We start from the raw sequence: 21,331 nt of genomic DNA, 5'->3' as shown, positions 1-21,331 counted from the left end.
AATGTGTCTGCCTGGCAGATTAAAGAACCCTCTGCTCCAAAATATCTCCCTGCTCAGGCACTTACACGCCATCAGCAAATCACCTCTCCACCTGCAGAGAAGAAAAGGTCGAAGCTGCCGGTTCAAAGCAGCTTCCAAAACCCTCGCTCGCCCATCCTCATTCTTAGGTGAACATTCTCCAGTCCAGCAGCCCTCGCAGCAGCTCCTGCACAACGCTGCTTCCAGCCACGCCGTAGGCGGGATCGCGCCCCTAGCGGATCCAGCGGAGTGGCGGGGCGGGGCGGGGCGGATGCCGGGGCGCGGCTGCCCCGCAGGAGGTTGATATCCCCGCCCCTGTGCGGGCGGGCCTTCCCGCAGAGCTGTCCCACGAGCGGGCAGAGGCGAAGCAGCGCCTGCAGGAGCCCCGGAGCGCTGCGGCGGGTAAGGTGACCCGGGAGGATGGTGACGGTGGTGACGAAGTTGGTGCACTACCTGCACCTCAGGTAAGGGTGACCGCCGGCTCTGTCCTAGAAAGTGGGGAGAGAAAGTGCGAGCAGGCGGGTGGAAGCGGGCGTCGCCTGTTCTCATCGGGATTTATCACGTCGGTGCGGCAATTTCTGCGTGGAGTGTGTAGGAGGCGAGGAGACGCGCTGTCCCAGTGATATATCGCTTCGGTGGTGGTAATCAAAATTGTTCTTGTGTGCACAGGTGCTTAAGCAGCTTCCAAGGACTTCATAGAAAAGGTGAAGAAATTGTAGCAGGAGGGACTGTGGACTAAGTCAGAAATCGTGTCTGTAAAAGCAGGGATACTTTTGTGCAGCATATTTCTGTAAAGTGTGCTGGCTCTGGGAGTGGGTTTAAATAGCCCAGTGTTTGCCCAAGTTAGGAAAACGTTCCAATAAGTGAAAATAAATATTCCAATAAGTGGAGGAAAAAAAGAAAAAATAGAAAAAAAAAAAAAAGAAAAAAGAAAACCAATCTTACTATAACTTTTTATCAGTGTAGTTTTAGTGTTTGTTCCTAGAATATATGTGTCTGTAGATGCTTTTAAACAGTTATTAAAATGATAACAAACAGGACACTCAGCTGTTAAAACTATCTAACCTGTTCTGTGAGCCTAACTGAAACTATAGCTCTAATTTAATTGATATGTAGAGTTTTATGCTACTGCTCCTTTTCTGGGCAAATGCAGAAGGAACTGGAGAATAAGAAATCATTGCCTACTATCCCTACATATCCTACCACCGCTCTTCTTTTCCTCAGCAGCATCTTGCTGTTGCTTCTGAACCATAGCTTCATGGGTTTGCTTTGCTGATAAAACATCAGACAGGAAGAAGAGTGAATGAGAAATTGTGCAATCAGAAGGGAGGATGCAGCAAAACCACAGTTATGTTCTTAAGCCACTGGCAGTCTCCTGCTGTTGAATGTTTTGTAGATATTGTGAGGAAGGATGCAGAGTTCACAAAAGTTTACCAAACTTACAGGAGGCTCTTCTCTTATTGGATGAGAAATGTTTGGAAAACCTACATGTGCCTGTCTGAAAATCTAACAAATGAGTGACAAATGGACAAGGGTACAGTTGATTATTCTAGTACTGACAGAAAGAATTGAATAAAATTGGGTTTAGGTATTAAAAATTCTAGACAATTATCTTTTACAAGAGATGCAGAGCTATTGAAGGCATTGCTGCAAAGGGATTTCAGTAAATGCAGTGTTTAAAGAAAATGAATTTTTATCATGTTGAGTGGATGCGAGTTAGGTAAGTTTCCATCTGTCAAAAGTAAATAGGAGGATAAGTATTTTACTGAGTATCATTGGAGAGGTGAATAGCACCAGTATCTGAAGGGACATAAACAAGCAAAAGGTGTTCTTGGAATCAATACACATCACTGAGAGAGCTTGTATTTTCATTCAGAGCAGAACAGGAAAAGGTTCATTCAAATTGGTCATCTGTAGTGAGTCTCAGGCTTAAAATGCGGCTTAATTCTATCAGAACTGTGTATCTTACTCCATCCACATCAGCAGATCATGACACATAGATCCTGGGTATTGCAGTCTGCTCTGGTCAGGCACTGACAGCAGCTATTCAGCATTATATTGTCTTTTATTCTGCACCTCCCTTAGCAAGTGAGCAGCAAGATAGCAACAAGCTCTGAAAACTGTGATGTAGAAAACAGTACATAAACATGAAATGTTCTGACATTTCCATGAAATTGTTATGAGCTCTGATTAAACCATTTTAGTACATTTTGAGTTAGCTATGAAACACAGTTTTCATTTACGTGAGAATGGAAATAGTTAAAAATCACTTAACAGTGAGGAAACAAAAAATTAAGCTGTGCTGGTGAGTTAAGAATTGATAGGCAGCTGGTGTGCTGGGAAAAATGCTTATCGTCAGCACTGTCCTTTTTTTCTCAGGAGTGCAGCATACACATAAATGATAAGGTGCTTGGTCAGCTGTCCTTTTTTTAATCTGTGTAAATACTTTACCAGAAAGACCAGGTTTGTCAACTGGATTTTAAAGTTCTGCTGCTGTTAAGTGAATGTTATGCTAATATGTCACAAGGAAAAGATATTTGGGTATGAAGCACTGTACTTAATAAGTTCAGAAGAATGCAATGTGACAAGATTTGAGCACACCAATAAAATAATACACTGGGCAGCCCAAGCAGTGGTTACAATCAAATCCTTAGGGAATCGTAGTTAGGCTCTTAACTCAGTATTTACTAAAAAACAGAATATTAAAATTACTTAGGACTTGCACAGTTAGAAGAAATTTGAAGAAATTTGGGAATCAAATTAATATTTCTTCTCTTTTTAAGTTGACATCATTTCCAAATAGAGGATTTAGCAAAGCTAAAGGAAGAATATTACACCCTTGGTTACTATACAACTGTTCTGAAAAATGCCCTTTCTGGAAATCAGAAGTAAATAGACTGAAATAGAGTGCTCATACTTGCGAAAAGAAATCACACAGTAGTGCTTGGTCTCTTTATCCACTCATTATCCAGTTTAGAGGATGACTCTGTACCCAGTTAAGTCAACAGCAAAGTTTTCATTCAGCTTGCCCATAAACTTCTGTTTGGCTTCAGGCAGACAAAAGCAGGCTTGCTGAATGGGAATGGATCAGCTGAAGAAATAATTCTAAAAAACATTAAGTTTATGAGCAAGGATGAGGTGCTTTCAAATAAATATATGTAGTTATCTACATGAAAAAAGATAGCACACCATGTGAAAGCATAACTGTACAAAAATGAGATGAGCAGTGATTCCTGACAAGGGAAAGACAGACAAAGGGGACAGTGGCAGATAGAACAGCTCTGGAGCACAGTGCCAAGCACCACAAACTGAAGACAAAGACACGGATCCATGAATGTAAGACATTCATCGGGGAGGAGTGAACATTCAGTGCTGCAAAGGATATTTCACGGTAAATTGTATTGCAGAAATTTGAATTGAAGTGTGTTTATGTTAGGTGCAGTTTCCATTTTACAAAATGAGAACAATTAAGCTACACTGGTGAGGAAGAGCATTACCAGGCCTGATGTGCTGTTTTGGAAATGCAGTATTTGTTACGAACTTTTTAACCAGGTGTTTTTTTTTCTTGTTATTTTCAATCTGCTTCAGAAAGCAGCCACACAAAATACAAGACTGTTAATGGAAATAGCAACAAGTAAAACATTATTTTCTTAGGAGTGGTCGTGAGACCACCTGATACGTGTGGCTTTTGTATCTTAAAAAAGTTGACCAGTGAGTAAAATAGTTCTGTTTGTGCAGTGCTCTCAGTCATGTCTTCCTCCCTTCCTCTGATTGCAACAGCTCTATGTTCACCAGGAGGTCTCACTGGGTTGTGCAGGGCTTTGATATCAGTATGGACTTAATCTGCTCCTTGACAATCTGTGATCTTGGTCTGTGTGGCTCAAGATGTGGCCAATGAACTGAACTTTGCCAGGGAATGTTTCTGGTGGGCCTGGAAAATACTTCTGAAGGGACTCTGGGACAGTGTGCTGATAGAGTGTTTCTGCTGCTCCAGCACCTTTGACTGTAAGGGACTGGCAGAGAAGGAGCAGAGAGAAGAGGGGGGATGAGGAATCGCTGTGATTCTTCATCCTGCTTAGAGATTGAGGTTGTAGTTGTTACAACTGGACCACTTTGTTCATCGTTCATGCTGACCATGCCTAGACAAAGTGTTTTCCTGTGGAATGACTTTTTCAGAAACATGTTGCCCCTACTAGGCCATGATGGATATCCTAAAACTTTATTATTCTTACTGCTTAGGAGTGGATTTCTACCTTTAAACACACAATTATCAGTGGAAAGTTTCTAGGCATTTCTTCTCATCCCAGATTTCTATGTTTACGAGCACTCACAATCAGCAAATTTAACAGCAATCCATCCTTGTTTCGTAACTGCTTGTACTAATATTTTTAAAATTTTTCCATGTGATCATTCCATGCTTGAATCTTTCTTGATTATGAGTGCCCACAGGGCAAACTGATTTTAATCAATGTCTGATCAATGATCTGATAATATTGACACTTTTCTATTCAGTCTGGCTACATCTTTTTTCTTGCTTTACAGTGCTGTGTCTCATGGCTGTCTTATGACCAATTAATGTCTCATATTTTAAACTGATGAGTCCTCTGACTTATGACTTAAAATCTAGTTATTATGTCTATTAAATACAACCACTTGTATCATTTTTCCCAATCATTCTATTCATCTTTTTTTTTTTTTCCCCCCTGTAAAATAGGCTGGACTTTCTCTAAATTGATATTCCTAAATTTATGCTGTCAGCAGGTGTCACATTCTTCTTTTTGTGCTAAAGTTATTAATGAAAATATTAAATAATAACATGGCTAGTGAGAAGGAGCCTTGAGAAACTGTAATCGGAAGATTTCTCTTCCCCAACTTGTCAACTCATTTTTCCGTATAATATAACACTATCTTTTTTCAGTTAATTCCTTCCTCAGTTTATAAACTCATTTCTCCCGCTCTCTTGTTAGCGTAACTGTGAATGTAATTACGTTCCTTTTATGGTACAGTATCAAATGTACCAGCGAAGTACATAAAGGTTAAATTAGTTGCATATCCCTCTAATCAATTAAGTTATTTTAATACTGAAATCTGTACTAATTTGGTAAAGACACATTTGTTGTACTTTACCCCATGTTTCTATTTACCTCAGCATCTCAGTATATCCTTTCATTCAGAGTGTTTTAAGAGACATGGGCACTGTCAAGCACAGAGCAACAGATGTAAAGTTGCCAAGATCACAGTTTTTCTCTACTTGAGAATGTAAGCATAATATATACAATTCAGACAATGTGGCATCACATGAGCTGATATATAAAAAAATACATATATATATATATATATTTATATATATAAAACTTACTACTGAATTCCCCATTTCATAGGTGAGTTATTTCAGTGTTTAGGGCAGATTAACCATTCTGCTTGGCTTCATTTTACCAAATTTAAAGCTTTGCTTCAGGATTGAATGTAATTTGGTGTTATTCAGAAAATTCATTTGTTTTTGAGGTGCCTGTGCCAACTCTATTTTTAACTGCATCTCTATTCTTATTCTATAACATCTTCACTGTAATTTCAGTTCTTTTTTAGTCTATGCTGTCAAAGAGTAGCATCTTTTTTTTTTTTTTTTTTAATTTCCATTGGTGAGTCTTAGGGCCTGTCAGCTGTCAGGACTCAGATTGACTTTTGACAGTTCTCATTTTATTCCTATGTTTTTTGGCCTCTAGGACAGAGCGTTCTTATTCTCTCTCCTGTTTTTCTTGTAGGATTTTTGCTTATACCAAATATAGCACTTAGATAAATCCATTTCTTTTTCCAATTGAAGATGCTACACACTTGTCAGTTGTCTTTATGAAGTTGCCACCTGTTTTTCCTTGGAGGATACTGAGTGTATGAGAAGCCCACAGTGAAGCTGCAGAACGGAGGACTCAAGACTTAGACTTAGACATCAGCGATGTGTAAGCAATAAATCTCATTTTTGTTCCAAAGTGACAAAGGATATAAAAAGCATGTGCTCAGGAAAATGCTGCATTAGTAAAGACATTCTGTTTCAAGTAGTTAATTCCACTCATTTTGACTAAAGAGGATTACAGAGGATGTATTAGCCCTGCGAAGATCTCAGTCTCATCACACATTTGACTCAAAAAGATGGTATTTGTTTATGGCTATCTAGGAATAGCTTAAACTACTTTCTAACCGATATATGACAATTTGCAGAAAATTCTGAAACTGAGTTTGGAGTGCCCATCCGGCTGTTTTTATTCAATTAAACTTGTGCAATGTGGTGGTAAGTCTCATGTATTTGTAGGACAGCTCTGACTAAAGGTTACTACCACTTCTTTTTGTTTGTGTTTTGTTTTTGCCCTTCCAGCTGTGTGCAGTGCCTCTCAGAAACTATACAAAAGTGGGAGGATTCCCAGAGCTCAGGAAATCCCATTTCAGTTTTTCCACCAGGAATGCCAGGTGCTGTAGGAAGGCAAAGAGATGCTGTTGCTTTCTGTCCTGTGGCAGGATCCTGCCAGCAAGGGGAATGAGGCTCTTCTCAGACTGCTAAAGCAGTAGTAATTCTGCTAGACATCTACACCATTATTTCTTCCTACTCAAATATTTATTTCTTCCAATCTTTATCAACTTACCCTCATAGCCACAGCATCATCAGCAAAACTGGCTGAATAGATGAAAAGCCACTTTTTTTTTTTTTTTTTTCCTACTGCAACAGTAATTGTTAGAACCATTGGAAACTTGATTCCTATCATGTTCTAATTATAATTTCCTATCAGATTTAGTACTTTGAAAACCTGTACTTCTTAAACCATCTTCATACTCGCCAGTCTAAAGAATAAACCAGTATGGCCATTAGCATCCATCAGCCTGAAGAAATCATTAAACATCACTTAAATAATTTTCCTTTCTGCAGCAGAAGGATCAAAATGACACCAGGGATGTAAAGCAGAGGGGGTAAATACAGGGGAAAATTTGTAGAAAATCCAGCTAAGAAAATAAAAATGGTTCAAAGCCAACAATCCATAACATTTCTTAGCCACTGTGCTTCCTACTGAGTGGTGGTGGGACCTTGAATAAGTATCAGATGTTATTAGGTCAGTAACTTGAGTCATTTTAAGACAAGAGATGTTATAGCAAGAAGTTGGTGACTTTGTAAAAACAAAACAACACAATGCAAAACCCTGTAAATAGTTGGAGTTTAAAAATTTTCTTGTAGTAGTGACAAGACATGAGACTACTTGTCACAAGTAGTGACAAGGCATGAGAGGATATAAGTAAATGCATGCTAATTAAAAACATATAATAATATACAGGCAAAAACAATTGGCAAGAATGACATTGGAGGCAAGTTCAACTCAAAGATGTCCAGCAAAATGCAAGTTGTTATGGTAATTCAATAAAGTCAGTAGTGTTAAGAAACAGAGGTACTCATACTTCGTATTCTCATAAAATAAGCTTAAAAATGAGGTAAATATGGAACTAAAAATTCTGCTTGTTTCTTCCTCCTAGCCATTCTAGGCTAGAGAGAATGATCACTTTAATTTATTTATTGGTTCTGTTCTTTTTAATCATGTTTTCAAAGTAAAAATATTATCAGGTGCTGGAGCAGGTTGTCTCCTTAATTCCAGATCAGGTGATCAGAAGCATTTACTGACAGCATGGATATTACCGTAATTCTTGCATCAAAACCAAAGAGCTATCCATTGTTGAAATGTGTGTGCATGTAGATAAACAAGATAATGAGACCCAGACCTGCTTGCTCTTGCTTACATGTACATTTTTCTTCTTTCTTTTTCTGTGCCTCAGGCAGAAATTAGAGGTCTTTTCATGGGTGCAAAGCAGTCCCTATAGCCAATTCTATAGCAGTACTTAATTCTTCATTCTTTGTACAGAAAACAAATTTCTGAAGATGACTTACATGTGATTGAATGTCAGAATCTACCAGTAAATATTAAAATAGTTAGAGGCATATCCTGAATGTTATCTGTAGGTGGTTAGCATTGTAATTGCGCAGAGCAGTTTGGGGAAGGAGTGACACCCAGCCATTATAAAGAGTGCTGTATTTCATTACTTCAGTAACTCTTCTATAATACTTTTATTCGGACACAAAAGGGAACAAAGTTGTATGTACAAGCAGTGTTCAGTGGGAAGAAGGTGAAGCACCTGAATGTGAATTCTAAAGCAAAACTTACACAGTAAGAGTAGCAACGTGCCTCTTCTGTTCTCTTTCTGTCATGTAAAGTACATTTAACAGTTGTTAAGGAGTAATGAAAGTTCAACAGTTGTTAGTGTGTCTGATTGTTGTGAATAGGAAATGTAGTTTCTGAAGAGCAAGGAATGTGCGTTATTTTGTACTTCACGTTCCTTGCGGTTTCCTCCGTGAGGAACACTGAGGAACAGTGAAGCCATTGACTTCTGCATGCAGACATCCACTGTGTTCCCAGTTGCTCAGATGTGCAAATACATGTGTAGAAAGACATTTAAAGTTGTGGTAATATCCTCATAAATAGGAGATAAACGTATTTGGGAGCCATTTATAGTTTGTCTTAGATGATGGAACCTCTGCCATGTAAGCGAGCTGTGGGACCTTCTCCCCTGTGTCTTACTGCTGTTGAATTATAGTGAAGCATATGTACTGGAGAAGAGCTGGTCTCCCACAGATCTTTCCCAAAGGAATTTTTAATTTTGTTTGAACAGCTTTGGTTTTTTTCTGCTTTTCATAGCAGGGAAGTATATGGTGCCATATTAGGTGACCAACACTTGCAACAGTTTAATCTCTTAGAAAAGTACTACATTTTGCTACTACAACAGTAAATGCAATTAGATCTCGTGACAACAGATTCCATAGCCAGAGAAAAGCACGTTATTTCTATGAGTTAGAGACCCAGTATTGATTTGTAATTATATATATGAGAGAGAAGGGTTTAGACCTCCAGTAATCTTTAAAGGCTATCTGCCTCTAGGCAACCATCAGAAGTAAACTTAATTTGGATAAAAACCTGCTGTGGGTAGTTAATTCAGTTAAGAGATCAATTTCTAATAAAATTTAAGGATTAGGCTGTGTGATAGCATTTTGAATTATGTATAGCATAAAATTTGTCCTTAGCTTTTGTTCTCCACAGCAGCAGTGTACTGTCTGCTGCGTGAGACGCCCAGTGTTGTCAATAACAACTGGGAGAAACAAAATTGGAAGAATACAGAGATGACCACTGCCATAACTAGTTATTGAATGGCACTCATCAAAATGTAGATAATAAGTACACTAGAACATATCTTTGTTAAAGTGATATAGGGTAAGAAGTTATTTATGAGCAATCATGGGAAAAACATTGGAAAGTATGTATGAGCACTTGCTACATCTGGGATCTGGAAAGACTTCCAGTTTTATGGGGTGAAATGAGGGCAGAACAGATATGTTTGTGTAAATGTCAGTTTGAAGTGTCTTTCAGAACTTCAAGAGCAGTTTGCAAGCAGTGACACCCTTGTATATGCTGAATCCCTCCTGCAATCTGCACTGTTTGCAATTTACATTATACTCTTTCACCTGGCAAGGTACAAGGTCAATTTCAATTTACTAAAGGGGAAATAAATCCTGTTGACCTGTATAGAATAGATTTCAGTGCTGTATGGGGTATTATATTTTCTTTCAAGATGCCTTTAGAGCCAATGCAGAGACATCATTTTAATGTTTTTGGCTTCATGTTGCTATCTATCTAAGGGTTTACCTCAGATTTGTAAATCCTGCATGATATTTTTACTAAAGGAAACTTCTATTAATGCTTATGTGCTAGGATTAGGATGAGTAAAATTATGTAATCCCTTATGTTGGACTATTGGCATCATGCTGCCATCTGACAACAGTTGTTTCTTGTTTATTTTAATGGAAAAATTCTGGTAGAATGCTGCTGTGCTACTGCAAGATCAGTGCTTCTAGTAGTATTCCATACTTCTATAAATTGCATGTTTATTGCAATAAAACCCTTTTAAATATATAACCATATTATGTATAACATAGTTTAATTTCAGCAAAGTAAGTACCCAAAGTACCAAGCAACCATGGTTGTTTTTCACCATAATTTAAAATATATATAGTTAGGAGAAAGTGAGATGTCAGAATTCAAAGCTTTTCATGAGTGGGGAAAAAAATCCCCACACAAAATGACAGAGATTTGGCACACATTTAATGGGGAAAAAAAAAAAAAAAAGCATGTCATGACAGTGTAATTTGCACTGTTGGTGGTAGGCCATGCTGGAAGCTAGCAGGGTTCTGAAGCTTCTGAAAGTGGAAGATCCTGTGGAGTGACTGGACAGCGGTTGCTGACATCTCTGCATTTCCTGCCAGCTGCCCATTTCCTGCCACTGGACTGTGTTTGCTTCAGGTACTCCCTGAGATTTGCATTGCTAGGATACTTAGGTGAAAGCTGAAGTTAAACTGATCTGTGTTAGTTAGTGAGGATGCTGAATCTTGGGATAGATTGTCAGTGATTTTGCTGGTGTCTACTGTAACACTCATATATTAAATACATCTGGTATTGGCAATTTTTAAAAAAATGATTTGCTAAATGACAAATTATTTATTGAAAACAGAAGGTGAAATGTTTGTAATGTTAAAATGTAACGTATAAATTAACTCTCAGTAGTAGTATTTCTTAAAAAAAATCTCTTTTTGAGTCAGTGGTGCACAGAAGAGTGATTGGTGTTAGTTGTGAGAGAATATTGCCTGAAGATCCTGTCCCTATTTATGGATGCTTTTTGAGTTTAGCTTAGCTTGGGAACACAATGAAGTGTAGGCATGGATAGAGGTGAGAAAATAAAAGCCATATTTCAGGTCAGGCAGGTAATATTGTATCTCAAGAACAGAACCTCAAAACTGAAAGAAGCTCTAAAATACTTAATTATAGTTTCAGGTGAAGTCCTTAAAAGTCTAAGTAGGGATGGTCGTATTGGCAGGGAGCAATGAAGGTGGTGAAGGGCACCATTTAGTGTTCAGTTACCCAGCACTCTGTATTAGTGCTAAGTACATTACTCCCACTAAGACTAAGGATTATGTCAGTGTCAATTTGAGAACTATTCTGCTTTGATTAAGACAATTAATTTGAAAAATCATATTATTGACAGCAGAAATGACCAAAGCCATTTCTGAACATCCAGTGGCAGGACTCCCAGCTTGAAGAAAATGGGAACATGGCCAAGCACTCACCAGGTCACCTGCCCGATAACTGCTCTGAGAAGTGAAAAAACACGAGGTATTTCTAACACCAGGACTGAAAATACAAATGGTCTTACTCTGCTGCCTGCTCTTTCACGGCATATACATTCTAGAAAAGCAGAATTCCTCATGTTTGAACACAGTGATCTCCATGGCTGGAACATGACAAGGATCAAATAGGTAGAGGCAGGCCTTCTCATTCATTACTAGTATCATGCTCCTGAGTCAAACACAAGTTTATAATTTAGAGGATCTTTGGACATGCTCTGGTAATAGTCATGCTAAGGTTGTTAGCCTAGCAAATCACTGGGTTCTGCTTGCTCTTTCTTATTAGCTGCTTCTAGTGATGAGATTATATGTGCAAATGTGAATGAATGGAGCAAAATTCAGATATTACAAGGTTTAATATACAGAATTAAATATTACAGGCACTTTTATGATACTGAAGAATGTATAAATACTGGTCAAATTTTTAGAGATAAAATGGAAGAAAACAAAATATAGAATATTCTGCTTAAAATAAAGTCCTGTTGTGTGAAGTGTATTTAATATCATCTTTAAACAGGTGAGTTCTTGTGAGTATTCTCAAGTAAGTTTCCTTTATTTGTACTATCTGCTGTAGTTTAGTCTGGAGGATATACACTTATATAAATTGTATATAAAATGTATATTTATATAAATATACATTTATTTGAAGTACAGCTGGAACCCAAGTATGTACTGTCTGTAACATAACCCCAGAGCCAAGCATTCAATGGGACAGTTGGTGTGCATCACTACAAGAAGCTCCAGGGATGTGTCTGAACTTGATTTTCATGAAAGATGAGGGGATTGATATATACTGATGTTACATGGTGACAATAGATTTATTTTTTTTTTTTCTGGAAAGCCTTCAATAGAGAGGAATTCTTAATATTGCTATATTTTACGCTTGCAGAAGTTATTTGGCAGCTCTAATTTTTTAACTCAAAATATCACTCTGAAATTTGCAGTGATGCAAAGGACATCCTTTCTTGCTTTTTTGTCCATTGACGTTTTTTATATTTACATTTCCAAACTGGGCTTAAATACAAGTTTCACCCGACTAAAACGCTGCATTAAAATTTAAATACAGGTTTACTTTGCTAATACATAATTCACTGAATAAAGATAGCTAAAAACTTGGCTTGCAATTGAGAAAAGGATCTGTGTTCTGCAGATAAGTGTACCGTCAATGTTATTGTGTTTAAAATGCTTCAGCTACAACGGCTGGAATTGAAGAATTGCTTCATCTCGGGAGCAGGCCAAACTGCACTTGTCAGGATTCAGATTGGGAGCTGAATTCCTGGAGTTTTTTGTGACCAAAGCAGATTACATGTGATCTAAATTTCCTTGAATGGGGATGCTTTAAAATCTGATGAGAAAATTGTATCCTTGAAAAGTTTAAGTAATTCACTCATTGTTAAAAAGAATGTGTTCCTTAAAACAAACAACAACAACAACAAATTAAACATTAAATCAAGTTCAATTTTAAATAATGCAGTATTATAAAGATTTTATTTTTTACTGCTGTGATATATACTGCATCATAACTTGTACTTTTTGTCACTCATACACATTTACACTACTTTCACTGCTGCAAGGAACTGGAATAATTTTTATTTATAGACTATGTGAACGCAAAAGTAGCTGTACTGGATTGGGCTAAAAATCCATCAGTGTGGTGTCCTATTAGTACTTACTACTTCCCAGGCAGAGTTGTAAAGCAGTGCTAGCACACAGTTGCAGCCATATGCTGCCAGGCAGATCCTGATCCAGATTTCTTCCTAGAGGTTTGGTAATATTTCATAGATGTATTTCCTACTAACATCTCTGGTCTCACTTCAGACCCCTGCAAGCTTTTAGCCTACTCAGCATCCTGTGACAAGCGTAATGACACTTTGTGGGAAATGCCACCACCTTCTGTCTGTTTGGGATCTGTTTTTTCATCGTGGTTATAATTAATACCCGTTAGTTCTTGCACTTTAAAACACAGTGAACAGTCCACTGGGATAATAATTTTTTTCCCCTTCAAGTCTTGTATCTTACTTGCTTAAGGCTTAGGCTTCGTCTGCAGGCTGCCTTTCCTGTCTTTTTTTTTATTTATTTATTTGGTGCTGTAATTACAGCAGCCAATAGAAAAATTGCTAGGATTACCTGTACGAACCCTGAGTAAGAAATAATATTCAATATAATTTAAATATTAATACTGCTTATCATAAACACAGCTTCCATTGTGTTTTGTTTGGTTGCTGGAAGCAAACATCCTGTTAGCAGCAGCTGTGGTCTGAATGTGTGGCTTAGACCAATATTATTTTATTATTAGCATGCATTGTTTACTTGTAAAAGACTTGTGACAGAAGAGTTTGGCATGTACTTTTGTGGCTTAAAAGACTTTCTGACATGCACAAAGCACAGTACAGAAAATGCCACTGTTAGATTTGTAGCTATATTCCTAGTGTTCTTATGTATTATCTGTGTTGCTATCGAAGAATAGTACATAAACATGTATTTCAACATTATTGCACTTTCCATCCTCAACTGTGAGTAGCGCAAAGTGCAATGCAGGTACTAAGGCTTTATGTTTTGACATTTAGGTCCTTTCAAGGCAGTTGTTACAAAGTTTCATTTTAAAGCATCAGCCTTGCCTTTCATGAAGGTAATTTTCTGCAGTCAAACGACGGAGAAATTATGTTGGCTAAAATAGTTACAATATTCTCAACTGAACAGCTCAGTGTAGTGAACTCCAGTGAGTCCGAAGAAGTTTGAAGCCTTGAGAGGCTGGCGTTCCCAGTTCAGGATATAGTAACCCCTAAGTTACTCCCATTTCACAGCTTGTTGGCAACTAACAAATTATGTCATTTGATAAACCAGAGTTCTATTTTCACCCCTGTAACAAGTACTTTAGGCAGCACTTAGCACTTTTGAGATTGTTATGGCTGTATTCTCTAATAGCTAACAGCACACATTATACATTGTGCAGATTCTTTGTGAGAGCATCTTCCTGGGATTACTGTAATGAAATGCACTTTGCATAGATAATATTGCAGAACCCGATGTTTCCACAAATAGATTGCTCTCAAACTGGGGCTATGAAAAGGAAATAATCTTCAGCTTGAAATCTGTTCACAAGCAACGATAATCTTGTGTAGCAATTTTGTATTTTTAGTGATGCCCCAAAGCGATTGGAGAGAAGAAAATACCAGGAAAAGAAAAACCAAAAGAATGATTTTGGCAGATGTGCAGCTTTTTCCTGTTAACTTTTTATTCATGGAGACACACAGATTTGAAGATCTGATCAGGAATCCAGAAGTAGTGTATAGACATGTGGCCTCCAGGCTGACCTTTTGGTAAAACTAAAAGTGATGCGTATCTGAAGGTTCAGTAGCTGAAGAGTAATTTTCAGAAATTCTGTGAGTAATTTCTGGGCTTCTGTGCTCTTGAAAACCAGCCTGTATCAGTGAGAAATGTGATTTTTTTTTTTTTTTTAATTTTTATTTTTAAATTTACAATAGCTGTATTAGTTGAAGCCCTACTGCAGAAACAGTAGAACAGCATTTTGGATTGGTACCTAAATACATATATGGGCATTAAATTAGTTATAAATAAAATACTTTTATACTGATAAAACCCCATCTACTCTAGGGCCTCCTTTTTTTTCTTTACCATTTGTGAAAGAGTAAAACTGGCATAGTTGAAGTATAGAAGGACCCAGTGAGAAGGCACCTTTCAGTAAAACCTTTGGGAAGTGCTCCAAAATTAGGTACTGCTATTATGAGTCCGAGCAGGAAATTTATTTCTGAGCATGAAGATGAGAGGGAGTCAATCCTTGCTAATCCTGTCATTTTAGTGGAGGCACTGGGGAAGAATAGCAAGCAAATCCTTACAGAGTTTCACGTTCTGTTTCTTCCTCCTGGTTTTTTTTTTTTTACCCAGGGGAAAGGAAGGTCCCAAATTTAATCATATCACTGTTTTGTAAAATATCTATACAATGCAAAGAATGATATTTAAATAAAATGGAGATCTAACAAAAAAAGAAAGTCAAAAGCAAAGTTGGAAATTGTTTGGTTGTCCTAAAGTTATCCCCAGTAAACAAGGAAAAGGCAGTTTAAACATGACAAATGTTTTATAAACTCAAAGAAAGAAAGTAATTCATCCCACAACTGTGAATTCTGTCCCCAGATGAGAATTCACAAGCCTGAAGATATGGAGGGCCATCCAACTCCAGTGCAGCCAGTGCTGCTCTTGAGAGGATGAAGGAAGGGCACTGAGGTCCTGTTGGGAGCCAGCTTAAAGTCTTCCTGAACAAATGTTGCAGCAGATAATGCCAGGGGGAGGATGAGACTCTCCTACAGCAGATGATTATATGTCTGCACATACAGTCATCGGCTGAGAGAAAACATTTGGACAGTATTTTAGCCTTGCTTTGTTTGTCTGTCACGTGTGCTGTTTTTGCCATGTTTCTGATTAATACTTCACCCTTATACCTTGTCCTCTTAAATCTAGATGATATGCGACAGCACAGAGAGATGCAAAACATGAACAGTATGAGTAGTGATGAGTATTACTCCCATCTGCTGAGCCGACATGAATGAATTTTTGTGATACTTGTTAATGCTGCTATTACAATTCTGAGCAACTTGCAGACTGTCGTGGAGCAGAAATACGTCCATGGTGTGGGAACTTTGCACGTCAGCCAGCAGGTGGCAACTGGAGAGACGCTCCTGCAGGTGACTGTCCCCACGTGTGCTTCTGTAAAACGTTCCCAAACATTACTAAATGAAATAGCTACATTCCCTCAAGAGCGGCAGAGCTGAGGACATGAGAAGTATCTCTGTAAGTTACGCATTCTGCCAAATGTCATTGTCACATGCATGCTCACATACAGGACGAATCTCTTTTTGTTGAGAATTTATCAATCCCCCAGCCTCCCAAAATTATTGAAAATGCTTACTTGCTAAAATACAATTTTAAGGATTGCTTAAAAAAAAAAAAAAAAAAAATGTTTTGAAACAGATAACTTTGAAACAGATCCAGCACAAATGTGGGTGCCTGGGGGCTGAGCCCCATGCTCTGGTGGCAGCCATGCCCCAGGTGTGCATTCCCCTGTGCTGACTGTGTGGTATATCCCCTGACAGGCAGCACACACCCCTGGCATGCTGTGCTCTGCTGGTTTGGTTTTGTTTGTGGTTGGATGATTTTTTTTTTTTTTTTTGGCAGACATATGGTGAACACTACTGTATATTATGAGAGTTATTAAATAGCAAGATTCTGTATTGATTTAAATCAAAGTAAATCTGACTGCTATTACACAAATACCACTTTTTTTGTGAATGTTTTTAAGCACACTGTAAAAGTTATGTTTTTCCTGCAGAAACTACACATGTTATATCCCGTCATAGACAAACTTTCAAGGTTAGCCTTCTGTAATAACAGCTATTGCTTCCAAAGTTGCAATGCTGGTAGCTTACTCTTGCCTTGTGTTTCTGCAGATTCATCCAAGCTTCATGGTAAAGCTCTGTCTGTCACAGTCCCTGTAGACAGGTGTGAGAAGATTAGCCACAACAAATGATTTCCCAAACTTAGTCATCAGTGAATGTCACAAATGTACTCTTTGAGGACCGTGGCCATAGAGGCTATGGATGTGATGACAAGTAAAATGACTTGTGACACGTATGTGGCTATGCATCAGCCTAAAAATACTTATGGACTGTAAAGTTATTGCTTGGCACGTATGCATAGGTATAGCTATAACATTGCTTTGAGTTTTTATTTTTCTTTATGACTGATATTTTTTCAGCTATCGCATGGGCTGCTTTCAATCACAAAGAACCAAATAAGCACTCAAACATTTATTTCTTGTTAAAATTTCTTGCACAGGTGTTCACGCTTACATCAATTTTCTTTGTATTTGTTCTGCAGGGGAGTTATGTTTTGAATACTTATGAAAGACAAATGAAAAGCATCAGGAAAATATCAGAAACAAATAATCACTTTTATTCTTACAGTGTATGTTTGGAAATTTCTTTGTTCAAAATTTGGCCAGTCCTTGTTACAACAAAGCTATTGGAAAAGGAAAGTAATTTCTAAACACAGATGTTCTATCCTTTAATTCAAAATCAAAAGTGCTGTGCGTTGCTGTTAAAGATGGTTTATGCAAAAACTATCATGAAAATAACAAAACAAGCCTGGTAAGCTGATTAAAAAAAAAAAAAAGGCTGTTGCAAGCAAGAATATGCGCATACTCTTACTCCTTTCTGCTTCTATCTCTGACTCTTACAGATACAGTTTTATGAGGTGTCCCATTAATGTCATATTTCTCAAACTGTAGTTAGGACTTCATATATAGCTGAAGTGTGGTGCCCTTTTAAAATTTAGTTAAATTTCTGGAAAATGCAGTTCTGAGTTGATGTAAACCATTTTTTTTTTAATTCGTGTTGCATTCAGAAGACTGTTTTGAATTCAGAGTAATAAGAATAACACACTGCTTGCACTGTTCCATAGATAGTGTGGCTGAATTTGATTTCACTGTGTAAAACAAGGGAGAGGGAAGGGTTTTAAAAATTGTGATTATTTGTTTTGGGTGCGAAAGGAATGATGCCAAATGACTATTGTTTTTTTTTTTTTTTCATATCAACAAGGGAGAACTAAAAATACTTTGCTCTGGGTTAACTCAACATTTTACCGAGCATCCTCTAGTTTAAAAGCCTTTGCAGAGTAAGGTTTTCTTTTAAGCAGCTGATGACTCAGGCGATTATTTCCTTTGTTGTTCTGAAGGGTTTGTTGTCAGCTAGCTGACACATTTCTGGGTAGCTCTGGTTTATTTTCATTATTATTATTTTTTTTTCCATTTTCATGAGCTTTTCTGACTAAACAGAAAAAAAATTGTCTGGCACTGCTATTGTATGTTTTGCTTCACCAGATGTTTCTGTGCTGCAGATTCAGCTGTGATGAATTCTGCAGACAGCAGCAAAATTAGAAGGATAATGAGAGGAAGAGCGTGGAGTCAAAAAGTAGGCTGACGTAGAGGACATGTGCATGAGAGTACTTGGCTTCAGTTTCTCAGCCAGATGTAGAGTGAAGAAACTGTCCCAGCCCACGCTGCATCGTGGCCTGAAGTGGTTTAGGGAAGTAACTGACACGATGCTGAGTGAGGCACAGCCTGGGTTTTAACATAGCAAATCGTTCTGTGGTTTACAGGTTTTATTTTCAGGATGTGGCTTTTGTTTGCTGCCACCATCTCTGTTTCACTTGGTGAAGCTTGTGGGCTGGTCAGCTTGTCTGTTCAATTACATTGAAGTGCAGGATATAACAGTCTGAACTTGACTGCAAGAACAGGAGAGTTGGAGTTGTGGGTTATGAGAAGTTTCTCTACTCCTCTGTCCCCCATGGGTTTAATGTCACACTGTACGAGAGAATAAAACCAGTATTTCTGGCATTCATTTGACAGTAACCTCATGCAAAAGGTTACCAGGTATGCCAAACGAGGCCTTTCAGAATGAGCTCTCTATGCATGCTTTGATGTGCAAACTGCATCATCTGCAGCTGTGTTGAAAGCAGTGATAGGAGAAATGTAAGCACGAGTGTCACAGCCATGAGAAGAGCAAATGTTCACCACAACAAAGTGTTTGTGATAGTGTACAGTTGTTCTATGGAGTTCAAGACTTATGCTCAGGGAAGATTGATTTGAATTGGAACAGATGTAAAAAAAAAAAAAAAAAAAAAAGGTCAGGATAATGAAAGATCTCTGGCAGAATAGTGAGCATGTAGTGTATTTAACCCAGAAAAACTTTTTGAAAAGTTATAGGGCTGCTTCACACAAATGCAAAAGGATTGATCAGGAACATTGGATGCCATGCTCTGGAGTTCTATATTTATTTCACTTTCATGCAGTAGGACAGTGTATCTACCTTTAAGACACTGTGAGAGAATTAAGAAAGACTAAGACAAATTTATTTTAAAATACACTCTTTTCACAATTAGAAGCATTGAAGTAATAGTATGAAAAACTAAAATTGTATCAAAACTAGCTCAAAATAAAGGAGGCATTCAGAGTTGCCAATGAAAAAATCCTCACCACCCCCCAAAGTTAATGCTAACTTTCTAAAAGTGGTGTGAAACTTCAGGTGTAGTATTAGGTTTTCCTGCACAGTCCTATACCTCATTTGGAGGTGCTACAAAGTATACCAAGTTTATCATTTGTTCTTTTTAATGTGATTCACCGTATGGTGAATAATTCTCACAAAGTGCTTGATATTATTAACCTCATTATGTGGACATAGAAAGGGATGCAAGCATGGACGAGGACTGTGCAAGGTCACATAGTAAATAAACGTGGATAAATTATCACTACTAGAACTGATAAACCTCTGGGTAAAACGGAGCAGCTGTCTGACCATGAGCAAAAACATTAAAGCAGGCGAGATGAGAACCTCATATAATCAAAACTCCCTGTCATTCCTGCGAGGTAAACAGATGGGCTGTGGAGGGTGTGACCTGAATTTCTTCCGGGAGTTTCATTCGAGAATAATCAAACTGAATAAACTGCAATAAACTCATGTGCTCATCAGGCTTTGGATAATCTCAAAAATTGCCTCAGTAATTACTATTTCTCCTCTTGCACTCCTCAAATAAAGAATTACCAAAGCAGCCACCAGAGTGCACCAGATACATTTTAGAGTAAGTTGTAAGGAAAGAAAGGAAGGTGGGAAGAGCTTTTTTTTTTTTTTTTTTTTTTTTTTTTTTTTTTTTTTTTGCAAAGGCTTGGAACAAGTCAGCTGTTCAGATCTGTGTGTGAAGGGCAGTAAGGGGGAAGGCCAGCACTACTTGTAGTGAACCTGAAGGGGTTATTTCTCCTACCTGTGGTTATGTCCTTGCAGTCACTTCTTGACAATTCTGTGTTGCTTACAGAATAAGTCCTCCATTTATTGAGCAGTGTTCTGGTAGTAATGGACATATTTGTCCATAAAAAAATCCTATTAAAATTTGAATTCAGGATCTGTGCACAATAGCCTAAAGGATCAAGCTGTAAGAAAAGTCTGTTATGTGCTGGCTAACAAGAATATTATCAGCTTTATGTATGCAAGTTTGCTTTCAGCGTACAAGTGTATGACTTAGTCCCTATCTTTGGTATTCAGGGGTAACTAAGCTGATCTAAAACACCTCCTACTTACTAGTACCGTACATTCCAAAGTACTGAACACTCCACATTTTATTTGCCATATGGTGTACATTTCAACTGAACATTGCATGTTATGTATTTTCACAGGCAGCATAACAGAATTAAAGATAGATCTTATCTGGCAGATGTGGATATCTGAATGTGACCCACATAATCTAGTTTATCTTCCTAGTCCATGGAAAGGAGCAGACAGTTCTAGAGCATGATTCATCTTTATGTTCTGAAGGGAATGGATAATATAAACCAGATGATTTTACCAGCTAATAGTACACATTTGATAGCCTTTGAGCAGAGCCTAAAATCACTTGCATGGATGTAGTCATCAAGAGCTCAGTAGAAATCATACCCTGCACATGTAATCTTCATTCCTATACTATATGTTCTTTCCCATACTGCTGCTAACATAATTCATTAATGGCTGCAGAATGCTACTCAAACGTGTGAGTCTTCATGTAGTGGAGTACAACATCAAGTATGAAGCTTAGCAAGTGTTTGACATCATCTTACAGTGTACAAAAAACTTTCTGTTCTTTTGTTATCTTGCAATCTCTGGCTGCTAGCTGGAGCCCTGAAAGCATAATTTGGACAATGGAAATGCAGTGAGCTGGCTGAGGATTTTTCAGTTTGGCTTAAAATCCATCTGAACAAATTTTACAGTAGGTTATGCAAAGGATTAGCATTATGTTCTGCACCAGGTCATTGCAAATCTATTTTGCAAGTCCTGAAGCACAGTTGTCCATTCACTGCAGCCCTGTATTTGTTGTCTGAACACTCTGGTATTGCTTCCAAGAAGAACTCCAGAACTCGGTGGGAATAAACCTACTGAGGTAGGGCCATTGAAGTCGGTCCGTGAATTTGAAATTGTAAGGTTATCATCTACAATTTCCTCAAGCCAGTGCTTCTCA

General features: G+C 37.9%; 1 protein-coding gene across 1 annotated transcript in view; it reads left to right on the top strand.

Moving 5' to 3' along the window:
- Nucleotides 1-365: 365 nt before the first annotated feature.
- The window catches only part of ARHGAP18 (Rho GTPase activating protein 18), an 83,633-nt gene continuing 62,667 nt past the window's right edge, over nucleotides 366-21,331 (top strand). Inside the window, exon 1 of the mRNA XM_048936328.1 lies at nucleotides 366-482. Coding sequence (XP_048792285.1) covers nucleotides 439-482 — 44 coding nt within the window. The 5' untranslated portion in view covers nucleotides 366-438. The remainder of the gene's footprint in view (nucleotides 483-21,331) is intronic.

The sequence above is a fragment of the Lagopus muta genome, chromosome 2 (assembly GCF_023343835.1).
Source record: "Lagopus muta isolate bLagMut1 chromosome 2, bLagMut1 primary, whole genome shotgun sequence".
Taxonomy (NCBI): Eukaryota; Metazoa; Chordata; class Aves; order Galliformes; family Phasianidae; genus Lagopus; species Lagopus muta.
The sequence above is the reverse complement of the archived record's forward strand: the minus strand, read 5'-3'. Positions and strand labels throughout refer to the sequence as shown.